At 47.3% G+C, this 16,667-nt stretch overlaps 1 protein-coding gene across 1 annotated transcript in view; it reads right to left on the reverse strand.

The window, feature by feature from the left end:
• LOC136109609 (dynein axonemal heavy chain 9-like) overlaps window positions 1-16,667 on the reverse strand; it is a 181,334-nt gene that overhangs the window by 69,715 nt on the left and 94,952 nt on the right. Inside the window, exons 43-46 of the mRNA XM_065852415.2 lie at window positions 8,357-8,545; window positions 6,155-6,390; window positions 3,943-4,065; window positions 1,899-2,103 (exon numbers count right to left, since the gene is read on the reverse strand). Coding sequence (XP_065708487.2) covers window positions 1,899-2,103; window positions 3,943-4,065; window positions 6,155-6,390; window positions 8,357-8,545 — 753 coding nt within the window. The remainder of the gene's footprint in view (window positions 1-1,898; window positions 2,104-3,942; window positions 4,066-6,154; window positions 6,391-8,356; window positions 8,546-16,667) is intronic.

Raw genomic sequence — 16,667 nt, forward strand, 5'->3', positions numbered from 1 at the left:
GTTGTTCGTTACACTAACAACACATTCTGGGCTCTGTTTACAAGGTGTGCTCCAGCTTTGCCCATGACGAGATTTTGAGCACAGTAACTCTTGTGTGTTAGCGCAGGAGTCACCTCCACCTGCCCACAGCCCCAAACCTTTGCCAGACACCAAATGCCTGTCTCATTTGTCCCCAGGCAGAAAGGAGGGATTGAAGCACACTTAAAGAAGTGACCTGTCCTCAGGAGAATGCAAAGAATCAAATCTGGCTTCAAGGAGCTAGCAGACAAGAGCCTTGGTGACTTTTCATGTCAGCAGATAGGCTGGGGACAGGGGAGGCTGCAGCAGCCACCTGCAGTGCCCCCCACCACAGCTAAGGAGGAAAGTCTCTGCTTTTATCCCAGCACAGAAGTGATTTGATTTTTTGGTTGACTGCTCCCCATCCAGCAGAACATCCCAACTACCAGGCTGGTTTTCTGCTGGGGCAGCAGGACTGTAGCAGGAGCAAGGTAGATGAGTGAGAGAGGAGAGGTAGAGGGCTCTGGTATATGTGGTGATACAGAGAAAAAGGTCTTAAATATTCTTACAGGAAAAGAAAATGAGATCCCACACCAATTTGTATCTGCTTAGTGCTCTCTGAAGCGAGACTACAGCCCCGCGTCCCCCACGGCCGGTGCCACAGCTGGCACCAGGGCTGCATTTCCCTGGTCCTGCGCACAACCTCCTCCTTCCACAACACGCACGCCCTGAAGAAGCGAGGACTTCAAAAGATGCGACCCCTAATTCACAGAATTTTCACTATTTTCTAATACACAGCTCTTTGACAGCACGGGAGGGAATTGCTACTGATTTTGAGCCACTAATTTTCAGAGCCTAATTGTGGATTTGTGACAGCACATGGTATCGAATTCATCTTTCTTATTGTGACGGCGACAACTAGCAGCGATGCCGCCGAGGCTGAGAGGAACAGTCCTTAACAGAAGAGCAGTTAATGACACCGCTGTGCTAATTGTGGTCACCCCGCCACCCCCTTGAGCTCAAACCAGCGAAGGAAAGCGGCTGTTTGCAGCATTTCCAGCCGTGCCGAGCATGTCCCTGATCCAGAGCCTGTGGGTCACTCTCGGTCCCAGCGAGACAGCCATGGCTCACACATTAAATCAGATGCCATCCTTTGGCTCATTAGCACATGAGCCCGGTTAAAACTGAATGCATCATTAAGACTGCACAGCTAAAATACTTCAGAATCTCATTAAATGAAAAGATTATTACAAAACCGGCCTGGCTTGACTGAACACATGCAGTAAATTTATTCCCACTCTCAGAAAATACTTAGTATTATACATACTTGTTACATTGTTAAAAGTGCTATTAGAACAAAGGATTTTCTTTAAAATGTTGTCTTGAATCTGAAGCCATACGTATTAAAAAAGTGAAAGACATAATACTTTGGCCTGTTACAAACAAGCGGGAGGAAAAACCAAAAAGGGAAAATATCATTACCAGCCTCACAATATTTACAGTGGGAATCCTATACCATAAATGCTTAAAATTAAGTAAGATTAATCCTACCCCCAAAATTAAATCTGTAAACTCCAGAAAAGCCTCATATAATGAGAATCTCAGTTTCCATTTCCAAGAGGAGCAGGAAAAGAAGATTCTTACCCAGATTTTTGGACAAAAACTGTTTCAGTGTTCCTGAAACACCCAAGAAAACAAGAGATTGAGGAAAAACATTCCTCAGTGTTTATCAGTTCAAGGGAAATCTCTTGATTTTGGGGTGAGCTCAGCAATCTCTGCAATCTTGCATGTGAAACACTATTTTATTCATATATATTTTCCTTTTTTTTAAGATTTATATATATATATTTCTATATTTTGTTTATAGTAGAGCCTCCCCATGTAAACTACCAGCTCCTGACCTTGAGCTCTTCCAAGTCAGGCCTCTCCATGTTGACCACGGCCGCCAGCAGCTGGTCCTCCAGCCCGTCTCGCGTGACGGTGAAGTTGATGAGGGTGCACTGCGCCTGCAGCTCGGGCTGGAAATGTGGGTTTGCCAGCTTCGTGTGGAGGATGAGGCGGAAAGCGGGGTTGAAATCACACTCCTTGTCCCCAATCTTAATGTACCTGAAATGAGACCAAAAGGAGCAGGAGTGTGCGCCTCTTCCAGGTCGTTTCACTCCAACACAAATGGTTGGATCAGCCAATGACATCTACAAGTGTGGAACTTCCATAGAATCATAGAATCATTTGCTTGGAAAAGACCCTCAAGATCATCAAGTTCAACCATTAACCCAGCCCTGGCACTAACCCACATCCATGAGAACCTCATGTCCGTCTGTCCAACCCTCCAGGGATGGTGACTCCAGCACTGCCCTGGGCAGCCTGTTCCAATGCCCCACAGCCCTTTGGGGAAGAAATTGTTCCCCACATCCAACCTCAACCTCCCCTGGCGCGACTTGAGGCCGTTTCCTCTCATCCCATCTCTCGTTCCTGGGGAGCAGAGCCTGACCGCCCCCTGGCTCCAAGCTCCTTTCAGGCAGTTCAGAGATCAGAAGGTGTCCCCTTAGCTCCTGTTCTCCAGGCTGGGCTCTGCTCCCAAGAAACAAGCAACAGGACAAGAGGAAATGGCCTTAAGTTGCACCAGGGAAGGTTCAGATTGGATATTAGAAAAAAATTCTTCACAGAATGGGTTGTCAGGCTTTGGAACAGGCTGCCCAGGGCAGTGGTGGAGTCACCATCCCTGGAGGAGTTTAAAAGGTGTTTCGACAAGGTTCTTAGGGACATGGGTTAGTGCCAGAGTCAGGTTATGGCTGGACTCAATGATACTGAGGGTCTCTTCCAATCAAAATGATTCTATGATTCTAAAAGGAGATGACTGAGCTTTTCAGTGCAGAGGACTCAGCAGTCCCACCACCTCTGCACCCCCATCTCCACTTCCAAACATTTCCATCCCCTTCACCTGAGACCATCATTCCCTCTGAAATGATCCCTCCCCTCCAACCTGCAGCTGAACCCACAACCAGCCACACTTTGCATGATGTTTCCCCCTGCAAACTTCCCAGCCAGCCTCTGTCCCCAGAAGTTTACACCATCCTAGGATATTTTATGCTACTAAGGAAATAATCCTCAAGAGACTCAAGGAATGTGAAAGGCAAAGCTTAATGGGCTTTTTGTTATTTATTGCACAAAGCCAAAAGCAGGACAGTTCTGCAAGGCACAGAGGTCATGAACATGCTGGGCTCCTGCGAGCGATGGAGCTGCCAGTGGCAGAAACTTTCAGAAGCCCAAATGACGTGTGTCCTTCTAAAGGCAAATGACTTCACTCTGCGAAAGCCAGTGAAACAACATCAAAAGAGTCCCGTAAGCAAGTTCAACCCTGAGCACAGGGTTTTATTTGTTGCCATTATTTGAGCCACACTAAAAATGTGCTTATTTTACTTTACACAGAGAGAGAAGGAAGACGTGAACTCCCCTGCTGCCCCTCTCGCTGCCCTCCTCGGGGCTGGAGGGGACCAGCAGCTGCCGTGAAGAACGTGACCTCATTAAGAAACACTTGCATGCTCTTAATGCCCAAACCTGCAGCTGCATTCCTAAGCGGTGCACAGTGTTTGCTAAAATCCAAGGTTACTTTTTCTTCACAACAGCAATAGCTATTTTGGTAATAATTCCATGTCAGGGTAGCCAATTACAGACTCAAGGTCACTATACAAAAGGAGAATTACAAGTCTTTCTTTTACATGAGGTTTGAGTGACACTGTCCAACAAAATGAAAAGCCCGGGCTTATTTCAAAGCCAGCCTACGACTGAAGTACCCGTGATTGTCTGATTTAAAATGCCCGCACTTCAGAAGGGAGGATGTTAGTGCTGTCATACATGAACACCCACCGTATGCAATCAGGAACAGAAAGCACAACAGCACAAAGAACCCATTCACACATGCTGTTAAACCACCCTCAAGCTCACCTTCCTTTCTTGATTGTTTCTCGCCCTAGTAACGGCCCCAAAACTGGATCCATGGATTCCTCCAGGTTTTCAATCAAAACCAGTTCTCCCGCAGCCAGGGCTCGTTCCATTGTGTCCAAATACCTGTGGGAAACAGCATTGACACTGGTCTCAGCGGGGCTGGATGTGATGCTCTGCAGCAAGGAGGATGCGAGGGGGCAGAGGGGCATCCCACACTGTGGTGGCAGCTGCAGACACACACCAGCAGTTGGGAGAGAAAGAGGGGTCAGACAGTGTCAACATACAGTGTAGGAAGTGGAACTGGCAGAGTCTTGGCTGCCCAACAAAGAGAATCAGGTGTCAGGCTTCCCAAGTACAAGCAATAATAACTGTGTCTTCTGTCCCAAGAAAACAGCATGGAAATCAGTGAACAAAGTTGGGACAATTTGGAGTCATTTTTAGCAAATACTTTGTTTCCACTGGAACCTGCTGGTGCAGTTGATCTTGCATAAAAGGAAGGACGAAAAGCAGGTTTCAGTTCAGTTGTGTCCATGGTTTCGGGTCACATTTAGCACAACTTCTTTCCTCATGAGGGAACTGAGCTACTTTGTCCAGTGCCTAAGTGCGAAACGAGGATGCTCAGCATTGGGATGCTTTGCATTGGGAAGGGCAGGGTCAAGCTCTCGCCTGCAAGGCTTCTCTGCACTTCACACAAGTTACTTAGGCTGGACATGAGGAAGAAATTGTTGGCCCTGAGGGTGGTGAGAGCCTGGCCCAGGTTGGCCAGAGAGGTGGTGGATGAACCATCCCTGGAGACATCCCAGGCCAGGCTGGACGGGGCTCTGAGCAACCTGAGCTGGTGAAGATGTCCCTGCTCATGGCAGGGGTGGCACTGGGGGAGCAGGAAAGGTCCTTTCAACCCAAACTATTCCATGATTCTATTTTACTTCTCTAGAAAGAGGAGAGAAGGGCGCTGCACTGGAACTGAGGATTCTCCAGGGACTGTTACCTCATCACGCTTGCACTGAATCATTCCAGCTATCTGCACTGGCTAAAACTTAGGTTCCTTGTGTGACAACCTTGAAGCACTCCCTCCATCCTAATTAAAACAAAGGATGATGTTATGCCTTAAACATCTAGTTTTTGATATTTTGAGTATGTGCCAGCCTGGTGTATGGCTGGAGAGGGAGGGGGAAAAGAGATGCTGTGTTTGCCCAGTGAGCTGTAATGAATGTTACAGGGTCTATTCCTCTTGTTCCTTCCTGAAGGTTTGTATTTAGGTGCCTCTTGTGGGCTCCTTATTTTTCCCCAGACTGCTTTGAATATCTACAAAGCATGGTGACCGCACTGACCGGGAAAAAGAAAAATGATCTGTATTTTCATCCCACACAAGACCAAATCTAATAACTTCTTGTTATTTTCTATAAGGAAAGTGGAGGAGGCACCAGCAAAACAACCTGGGCAAGGCCAAGTCATCTCTAAATCTGCGTGAGTTTGCAAGCATCAAGTCTGGGTCACTCTCACCTGTTGCCAGTTCCTTCCTCTGAACCACAGAATCCCAGACTGGTTGGTTTGAAGGGGCCTCTGCAGATCCCCCAGTCCAACCTCCCTGCTCACGCAGGGTCACAGAGCAGATCACACAGGTCAGGCCAGGCAGGTTTGAATGTCTCAGGGAAGGAGACTGACCAGAGAGAAGAGCCAGGAGCAGAAAAGCCTTCCCAGAAAAACCTGAGGCAGATCAAGGCAGAGGTGCTGCAGTGAGAACCTCTGAGCTGATGGCGGCGTTGGAGTAGAGTCGCCCAGCTGATCTTCAGGGCATGGTGACCCTCAGGGCAGCTGCACCTCTGTGCCCAGGCTCGCTCACTTCTCCCAAGCCTTGGGAAGCCCTATTCAGCCTCCTGGGAGAAACTGAGTCAGGACATGACACATAAGACAAGCCCGACAGAGGATGCTATAGCATCACACGTACCCAGCCTCCAGCACGTAGGCTGTCTTTATTCACAGTTTCAGAGGAGTTTCTATGGTAACTGAGCCAAGCACTAAACAGGTCCTCTGTTTAATGAGAAATCTTTATCATTTTGGTAATGAATAAGAAGCTAATATGCAAATACATTTGAGAGTTTTCCTCAACGTGATTGGCCCAGCTGGTCACAGTTAAGTATACGCTGTTCATCAAATTCAACAGGCAGATAACCATTACAAGGTATTATGATGTGATAAGGCTGATGTTTACCCCTTCTGCCCAATTCGGATCACTCGGAGGTCTTCGCCATACTTTGTTTTGATCCATTTGATACCCTGCAGCTGTGGATCCACCATGAGGGGCCAGCGCTCGCAGTTGGTGAGGATGGTGGCATTTTCAGTGGACATCCGATCAGCTGGCAGCCCCTCGTTCTGCCAGGCCGCGACATCAGCATCGTCCGTCAGCATGGTCAGGGGATCGAGGGACGGAGTTACAGGGATTGGTACCTGGGAGGAAAGGAGAAATGCTTCCTAGCGTCTTGGTGAAAAGTGACGAGTGTGACTTGCAACACTGAATCATAGAATCATTTTGGTTGGAAAAGACCATCAAGATCATTGAGTCCAACCGTTAACCCAGTACTTTCAAGTCCACCGCTAACCCATGTCCCTGAGAACCTCATCTCCATTTGTTCAACCCCTCCAGGGATGGTGACTCCACCACTGCCCTGGGCAGCCTGTTCCAATGCCCGACAGCCCTTTGGGGAAGAAATTGTTCCCAAGATCCAACCTCAACCTCCCCTGGTGCAACCTAAGGCCATTTCTTCTCATGCTATTGCTTGCTACTTGGGATAAGCAAGGAAAATATTTCAAGAAAAGTCAGTTTAATTAGAAACTGATAACTTGTATTTATCAGTGGCTTCCCATTCTACAGGATAGTTTGAGCTAGTGTTAGAAGAGGGTTTAAAGGAGGGCCACAGAGATGATCAAAGGGCTGGAGAAACTGCCTTGTGAGGAAAGACTGCAGGAGTTAGGTCTTTTCTCCCTGGAGAAGAGAAGGCTCAGAGGAGATCTCATCACAGAATTCCATACTTAAACAGCAGCTACCTAGAGGACAGAGGCTCTGTCTCACAAGGAGCCACATGGAGAAGACAAGTGGCAATGGGCACAAGTTGCACTGGAAGAGGTTTCATCTCAATATAACAAGCTTTTTACAATGAGAACAATCATTCATTAGAACAACCTCCCCAGGGATGTGGTGGAGTTCACATAACCGGAGGTTTTCAAGATGTAACTGGACCAGGTGCTGGATAATCTCATCAAGGCCCTTCCCACAAAAGCCTGGACCAGATGATCTTTTGAGGTCCCTTCCAACCTGGGTTGTTCTGTGATTCTATGATCTTGTTGTAAATGAACACAAATTAAACAAGCATCCCCAAGAGTTTTGCCTGCAGAGCACAAAGCACCCCAAGGGCCACAGTCCAGCCAAGCAGGTCCAGCTCACACACTGCCATGTACAAGATCTCAGAGACGACAGCTTGGAAGAACATAATGACCACCCTGGTAAGTCTGCTGCTGCGCTACAGAACAGTATTAACAGTTCCAGAAACACTTCTCTGGCTCAGGAGGCCATTTCTGGTTGTGAGAACCAGAAAGATATCTGTGCTGGTTATCTGAATAGAAAAGAGCTTTTAATTTTCCATTAGCAACACAGGTACTTCGTTGAAATTTCTATGCACAGAGTCAGATCATTTTTGAAACAACATTGCCTTTCTTAACTAAATTCTTCAGTTAGTGTTAAGAAATGCACTGCCCGGTTGTGACCTTACTTAAAAGTCTCTTGGCATTCCACCAGGATTCATAACATCCAGTTACAGTACTGATGTGCAAAAGCTCAACCCTGCAGGAAACTGAGCACTTGCATTTCCCAATGCATGAGAGGACCTGGTAAAAATCAGTGAAATATTAAACAAGTTTCAAGCGCGACACTCTCCATCTGGTCCAAGCAGCAAGACATGGGGAAAACCAGCTGAGAGGCACGGCCAGCATGAACAGAGCTTGTGGCCAGCATGAAGAATCATCTGGAGTTTTTCCAGGCCTACCAGAGAGCTGGCAGGGAGCTCTGCCTGCTCCAAGCAATCCCTTCTCCAAACCTCCTTCCAGGCCAGCCCTGACACCAAGTTCCAGCTGCACAACTGCGCAGGGCTCCCTGTCTGTGTTGCTTATCAGGATTTTCCTGTGTACACGGAGGAACCAGGTCACTTGTGTGGAGCAAGGACACCACAGCAGCTTCCCCAGAGGGGTGTAAATCAGGCGTGACCAAGTCCTGCTCCTCAGTTCAGCTTGGTGAGGACATTTGGGGGATCAGTCCCATCATTTGGAGGCTCCCCTCATCTGGGGGATCCCCTGTGAACACCACAATTGATGGCCGTGTTAATTCTAGTAACAATTACTTCTCAGAGGAAGCAAAACTTACTTTTAGCTGATGCAAATACGGCTTCCAGATCCCATCCAGGAGCTCTTGACGGTATTTCTTGGTGAAGTATCCCAGGTAGGAGATGAAGGCTGTAATCAGCAACACGTCTCCACACAAGGTGCTCTGTTGCTGTTTGAAGTTCTTCACAGCTTCAGCCCATCTCACATTCTCAGAGGCGAGTCCCCCAACCTAGAATTTCCAAGTCAAATTGATCATTACAGTGGTTCCTTAAGCAATACCTCAGGACCTGGCCATGTCCATACCTTGTTCCTGATGTCAGTTGTATTTTGCTAGAGTTTAAAACCAGGGAATGGAAAATATTCGATGGTTAATTTGCTAACCTTGCCTCATCCCGCTCAGTGAAAGGTTGGTCCTGCAGTTGAATCGCAGGTGTTTGCTTCTCAACTCCTCTAAAATCAAGGGAGGATCCATCACTTCCCCAGCAGGAATTAATATCAAGATGTCAGATGTTAATTACCTTAATGCCACAGGTTCACACCTTGTTACACCCTCTCTCACACAGAGCTCTCTTTCTAACAGCCACAACCTTCATCTGTTTCACACATTTTATTATTACCCTGGGTAGACGGTATTTTGATCACAGTCCCCTCGGGTCTACATTTTCCTTGCCCTTAAGTCTCTGTCCAGAAAACGCTTCTTCATGGACATTTTTCATGAGCATTCAATGCATGAACACTCCAGATGGGGGGTTATCAGCTTTGAAGAGGGTTGAGCATCTCCTTGTAAAATAGGATATCTCTACAGGTACTGAAAACTACTTTGACCATTGGTACTTTTCAGGGTACCACTGGCCCCTCATTCCTGAAATCTTGCAGTTTGGTGATTATAAGAGATATCCCGACACACTCCCCTTCCCTTCCCTTCCCTTCCCTTCCCTTCCCTTCCCTTCCCTTCCCTTCCCTTCCCTTCCCTTCCCTTCAGCACTATTAACTGGGAAGCATGGCTTGGAAATACGAATGGGATGCATCCTTCAGGTCCAGAAGCCAGGAAAACCCCAAACAGTTTTGTGTTGACCTCATGCATTTGAGATCGCAAAAGCCAAACCTTATCCTCAAATTCACAACCACTCTGCTGACATCGAGGGGCCCTGGGAGCACCCATGTAATTTAGAGATCCCCTCTGCTCACAGGCCTTTGGTACCAGGGCCAACCAGCACTTTCAATTTTTCCTCTTCAGTATGCAGTCCATGTGAGCTTAGGGTTGTTTCTCCTATTTCTCATTTTCATTAAAAATTCCTCTACATCTTCCTCTTGCAAACCACCCCTCCTAAGTGAGGCAAATGTGAATAATACGACACCATCTCCTTCTTCAAGGTCACTGTTAAATGTTAAATAGGACCAGCCCTAACACAAATCTTTGTGATAAGTCTTGTGAACACCTTGAACAACTCGTTCCTCTAAACTGGGTTATTTTGCCAGCTTGAACTGATGTGCAGAAGACAGGTCCCCAGGACGGGAAGGCACCACCTTCAGATCCTCCTCAAATTCCACCATCACACGTTCCAACTTGGCCAAGTCCCATTCTAGAAGAAACTTTCTGCCTTCCAAGGGTTAGGAATCACCTCCTGATTCCCAACACAAATCTACTCCTGGCCAGTTTCTGCTATTGGTTCTCATGCAGGCACTGTCCTCCAGGTCAAACAGCTCTTCTTTCATCCTCGTAGAATCACAGAAGCATTTTGGTTGGAAGAGACCCTCGAGATCATTGAGTCCAACTGTTCCCCCACCCCCTGGCACTGCCCTCTGTCCCTGAGAACCTCATCTCCATCTGTTCAACCCCTCGAGGGATGGTGACTCCACCACTGCCCTGGGCAGCCTGTTCCAATGACTGACAGCCCTTCCTGTAAAGAAATGTTTCCTAATATCCAATTAGGTTTACCTCCAGATACTTTTATAAGCTGCCAGTATTTTCTGGGGAATATGCTCTCTTGGCTAAGCAAAAAGCCTTGATCTAGTTCCCCTGTGAAAGACAGAACCACAGGACCAGCTCTAGCAGGCCAGACCCAAGGTCCAACTCCTTTGGCATGCTGTCTGCTGACAGCAGCCCTCAGCAGACGGCTTGGGAAGGCCTTACAAACAAGTACCTGGTAATGGCTCCGGACATAATCCCCCAGCTTCACACAACTGGAGGTTTAAGGACTTTCTGAAACAGAGCTTAATAAGCACTGATGATTTTGTCCTTCAAGACTGAGTCTAAGCTGCCTTGGATACCAACCAACCTTCTGGCATCTACAGCATCCTGTGGCCAGGAGATATACAGTTTAGCTCTGCTTTCTGTAAAAGAATTACATTCTTTTATGTGCTGCCTGAACTTTTCATTTCCCAAAAGCTGTTGACAAAATCACACTTGCGTCACCTTCTCCACACCACTCATGATTTCAAACCCTTGACACCCACTCTGCTGTCGCCTTTTGAGGCTGAAAAGCTTTAGCCTATTCAATAATTCCTCACACAGACAAAGCCTTTTGATTGTCCTTGCAATCTTTATCTGTACTGAACGATGTAATCTTTATTATCCGGTTTCTTTTCATTGTTACCTTCTCTGCACCATTTCCCATTCTACTGCATCCTTTGAGGTACAGCAGAGGGGGCGGAGGCACAGCTGCACATTCCAGGCTTATTGAGAATGTATTTATATAGTGATATTGTGATTTTTTTTCTGTTTTGTTCTCTCTTCTTTTCCTAATAAACCTTAACATCCAATTTCAGCTTGGGTTTTGGGTTTGTTGGGGCTTTTTGCCTCTGGGAACACAGAGCTCACATACTAACAGAACTCGTAACTCCATCGTTTCATTCTTGAATGATAATAACCAGCTCAGCATCACTTACAGCCTGTGTAGAGTAAAAACTAATTTTTCCAATATACATTACTTTATATTTATCTACCTGGCATTTCATACCTCCATTACTTGGTATCATTTTTACAATTCTTTATAGACAGTCTCCATCGTTATCACTTCCATATTACTGAGAAATTTGCGACCTGCTTACACACCATCTCATCCAGATCGTTTATGATTATTCCGATGAACACAAGAAATTGCAGACACCAACAAAAATACATCTGATGGCCTTTCTACCTTTATAAATCTGTGAAAATTGCATTCTGGGCAGCCTGACTCCTTCCAGCAGCAGAAAGAGAAGCCACAGATGTTTCTTTGCACCGTTCATCCTCAGAGCTGTTCCTATACCTGTTTCAGCTGGGTTACTTTCTCATGAACATGAACCAACATCCTACTCACAAAGCTGCAGAGATTTTCCCAGAGCCTTTTGCTGATGTGAGCGCGTGCTGATATTCCCTTAGGTTTGCTATGAAGCCTGCTCTTGATATGATTAACACCACATCTTGTCTTTCTTAAGTCTACATGACATGATCTGTTCATCAGATTGTTTTCTCCAGCTGAACCCCCCAACTCTCTCAGCCTGTCCTCCCAGCAGAGCTGTTCCAGCCTCGGATCATTCCTGTGGCTCCTCCGGCCCCTCTCCAGCAGGTCCATGTGTGTCCTGTGCTGAGGACCCGGAGCTGGACCAGCACTGCAGGGGGTCTCACAGAGCGGGGCAGAGGGGACAATCTCCTCCCTCGATGCTGCTCACACTCCTTGTGATGCAGCTCAAGATACGATTTGCCTTCTGGGCTGCAAGTGCACATTGCCGGCTCACAGCCAGTATTTTACCCCCAGCATCCCCAAGTCCTTCTTCACAGGGCTGCTCTCCATCCCTACATCCCCACATCCCCAGCCTGGGTTGATACTGGGGTTGTCCTGACCCAGGTGCAAGACCTTGCACTTGGCTTTGTTGAACCACATGAGGTTCATATGGCCCCACTTCCTGAGCTTGTCCAGGTCCCTCTGGATGGACCCTGTTCCTCAGGTGTGTCCCCTGCACCACTCAGCTTGGTGTCACCTGCAAATTTGCTGAGGGTGCACTCGATCCCACTGTCTATATCATTGATGAAGATGTAAACAGTACTGGTACCAGTGTGGACCTGAGTATATGTAGATCACATCTACACAGATCAGGTATCACATCTTTCCACACTTAAAAGGGGACGATAAGAAAGGAGAGGACAGACTTTTGAGCAGGGCCTGTTGTGATAGGACAAGGGGTGATGGTTTTAAACTAAAAGAAAGGAGATTCAGGCTGGACATGATGAAGAAATTGTTTATGCTGAAGGCGGTGAGAGCCTGGCCCAGGTTGGCCAGAGAGGTGGTGGATGAACCATCCCTGGAGACATCCCAGGCCAGGCTGGATGGGGCTCTGAGCAACCTGAGCTGGTGAAGATGTCCCTGCTCATTGTGGCACCGGGGGAGCTGGGAAGGTCCCTTCAAACCAAACTGTTCAGTGATTCTATCCGTACACCATCTCTTTTCCAAAGCAATGAGTCCTAATCTATTTCCTCTCTTCACATATAGAAGCTATTGCACCCTTCATTGCACCTTTTCTAGGTCACCTACAGCCTCCTGAGCTGTGACCCAACTGTGTTCAGCACACACAGGCACACCACAGGTCTGATACAATCATTGTTTAACTTCTGCTCCCTGATTTTTTTCCTACCAGTTCCTAGTATTCCATTTTTCTCTCTTCCTCTAGTTGAGTGCCACGCTGCTGTTTCTGAGAACTCTGTGCAACGACTCCGAGAGCTCTTCTGTGAATGATAATAGTGTAATTAGGACCTATCAATGTAAATGCATGATTACAGTTCGTTTTCCCTGCATGCATTATTTTGCATTTGTCATCACTAAATTTCATCTGGCACATTAGAACATATCCACTCACAAATTCCACCCATCATCCATCATCCCTTTTGTGGTGCACAGACCCACCAACTTGCCCTGGTCCCTGTCCCTTTGATCCTGAAGCATCTTCCCCAGGTTGTCGAAAGTTCACGACATGCCAGACTACAATTAAGGCACTGTAACAGTTCAGCTTGCTGTCATCCCCCCGCTTCATTTTTCAATCCAAAGCAACACTGTCTCTAGTTAGGTGCACTCTTCATACAACCTCAAACATGTATTTCAAAGCCTGGGAACATATTTCTGCCCACAGTCACACAGGTGACACATCTTGGATGTCAAATATACTGCACATCAGTACGGGCTGTCAGGATCTATTCCGAGATCAAAGCCAGAGGTGACACAGAAGATGGTGTGTGTTGCACAACATCAACTCCTGTACACTGCAAAAGCGATCCAGGTCTGACAGCCACACAAGCTGCGTGCGTTCTACCCAGGCCTTTCAAACAGCTGGTGGAACTGGCGCTGACATAACTCGTTCTCGTCTGTGTTTCCAGCTGGCTGTGTTTCGTGTCCCTCAGCTGTGACACCTGCCAGCAGCAGCTCTGTCCTGCAACCCCCCACAATACTCACAGCGTCAAGGAACCCAACAGAGTCTCGGTTCAAGTTGTTCCCTCGCCATGGGGTGGGGAGGAGATGTGATCAACACAGCCTTGGATATGGTGTCCCCACTCCTCCAGCACTTCTCTCCATCTTAGGGCAAGCGTGATAAAATTTCACCTCTAAATAAAAATGCCTCTAAGCAAATGGATACTCTGTTAAACCAACGCTACAAATACTGCAGCTTATCCCAGCGATAGGCAGAGGCAGGTGATTTCCCAGGGACTGAGGGCTTCTCCTCTCCCAACAAATTGCATTGGACTCTAATAATTTCCACCGGTCACTCTGGCCTTGCCCAGAATTTTAAATCCTCCCTAATGCCAAGAATCTCCAGTGTTTTCCATATGATCCCCAGTAAGCAGAACGCCCTGGTCACGGCACACCAGCATGTGCTGCAGGACCCTGGCAGGATGCTGCTTCAGTTGGTGTGATCCTAGATGCAGGAACAGCGATTGGCTTCCACCTGTTTTTTCTCTGACAACGAAAGGAAAGGGTGCCTGCCATGGTAATGCACCGTACTTGAGCAGACGTTCAAATTCCATCAAATGATTGCCTCAGCAAGGACTGGCAGGGCTTAAAAATAAGAATCATATTCAAAATAGAAAGCCTATACCCAAGCAATGTCCTTTATCTGCCCAAAAAGCCTCAAACCACCCTCCTCCATCCAGCTCTCTCAGTGCACAGAGCAGACTGCACACACTAACGCATCCTCCTTTCCCTTTTTGCCATCCTCTGTTTGCTTCAATGAGAGACTTGAAACACAGGCACCTAAACATTCCCATTTTAAGTACATATAAGAGACTGAAATAGCTATGGGAGCAGCCAACATCACCCACAGGTGACCAGACAGACCCGCGCATGGTTTCTCCCACTCGCACACCATAAAGAGCAGGGTGGGAGCAGCGGTTTGTGCATAACCACATCAAGATCTCCTGATGCCTGCACAGGGAAAAGTTTCTTTCCAAAACCAGTCACCAGCGTACCCAAAGAATTTCAAGATGAAAGAAACCTGTGAGCGTCCCCAGGTCATGAGCAAGGGAAAGAACACGTTTCAGAGCCAATATATTCCTATTGCTTCACTGAGGTTATACCGCCCATGACACAAACTCCGTGCTGTCAGACCACAGACTAGTGCAGAGATCATTGCTAAAAATGCAGTTGCAACCAAAGAAAGATTTTCTAAAACTTGATTCCTATGTCTTATCTTGATTTCAGAATTGAAATAGTTGCTTTTAAAGGAAATTATCAAACTTAAAAAAAATCATGTAGGAAGATACATCACAGGTGACAATCTGTCACTACAGTGGTACTAATCAAGGTGAAATTAAGCCGTATTCAGTGTAAAGAATTGCAACCATCATTTCTATGTTTCTTTTTAATGAAATATTTTCTTCTATTTTGTGGTTCTTCTATGTGAGCCACAATCTACCTCCATGTCACACGTTCAATGTGATTTTGTTAGTCTGCAGAAAGACACAGGGCAATACTCATCCTTCAAAATCTCCCCAGAAACATCAATGGCTCTTTCAAAAGAAAAAGCTACTTTCCTGTTTTAATTAAATGCTTCAGAAGCATTCAGTGAGATTTAACCTGAAGAACATGAAAGCATAAAACTCCTTCAGCGGTTGCATAAAACAGATCTAAATCGGCACAGGAAGGGACTTTTCTGCTGTTTGTCTTTGACCCCGGATATCTGAGCATCTCAGAGTCCCAAACGCATTTGTCGGCAAAGCAGCCGCCTGTGCCGCAGCCGGGCTGCACGCGGCTCTTCCAACGCAGGCACACAGATATTCAAGATGAAGGGTCTTTTTTCCGAAGTTTCCCAGTACCCAGGCACGTAGCAGGTGAACTCCGCACTTTTGGGGAACACTTTCCTGCCCTTTTTCATGTGTCTGTGAAAACTCACCCGAAATCTAAACAGTTCTGAAAATCCAGGCTAAAGCAATTTGCTGAAGGTCACTTAAGAAGGTCTGAGAGTACGAAATGTGGAACAGAGCACAACTCCACATGTCCAAAGCAAAAAGCTTAACCATTTGACTTCTATATTTATCACTGCATGCTACACTGGGATAGATGCAAACAGATATTTTACTTTATATACAGATTACAGCCAATCAGAGAATCCTGCATCACTTCTAGACATACCTTTGTACTGGGATGCAGCTGCCACCAGCTCCACCAGCAGTAGCAGCTTCAACAACACAGAGACCAACCTGCATCCCTGAAGATGGGCAGAGCAGGCAGGATGGTCTCCTGGAGATACAGGCCGAGTCTCTTGGGAAAGAGAGCGGTTCAAACACAGCATCTCCCCTGCCACTGGGAGGAAGAGCAGCACGGCCGCTTGCCTTTCAGGGCTGCTGCAGGCCCAGGCTGCAGGTCACAAAGCAGGGGCCACACGTTTCAGTGAGTTTTGCCAGGTCACAGGACAGGCTCGGCAGCTGTGCACATATCCCTCACCCAAAACAGGGCACGGGAGGAGCTCTGCACATGAAGAGCTGCAATGTGGGAACGCAACTGCCTAAGTCCAGACCTCCACCTGCATCTTCCCTGCAGGTCTAGCATGTCGGATATTTTAAAAACATGGAAAAATTGGGGCTTTCCACTGAGATTATATCAATGTGTTCAGTTTTTGGCCCCTCACACCAAGAAAGGCCTTGAGGTGCTGGAGAGAGTTGAGAGAAGGGAGCGGAGCTGGTGAGGGGCTGGAGCACAAGTGTGATGGGAGCGGCTGAGGGACCTGGGGGGTTCAGCTGAAGAACAGGAGCTGAGGGGAGACCTTCTGATCTCTGAACTGCCTGAAAGGAGCTTGGAGCCAGGGGGGTCGGGCTCTGCTCCCCAGGAACAAGCGATGGGATGAGAGGAAACGGCCTCAAGTTGCGCCAGGGGAGGCTGAGGTTG

The sequence above is a fragment of the Patagioenas fasciata genome, chromosome 18 (genome assembly GCF_037038585.1).
Source record: "Patagioenas fasciata isolate bPatFas1 chromosome 18, bPatFas1.hap1, whole genome shotgun sequence".
Taxonomy (NCBI): Eukaryota; Metazoa; Chordata; class Aves; order Columbiformes; family Columbidae; genus Patagioenas; species Patagioenas fasciata.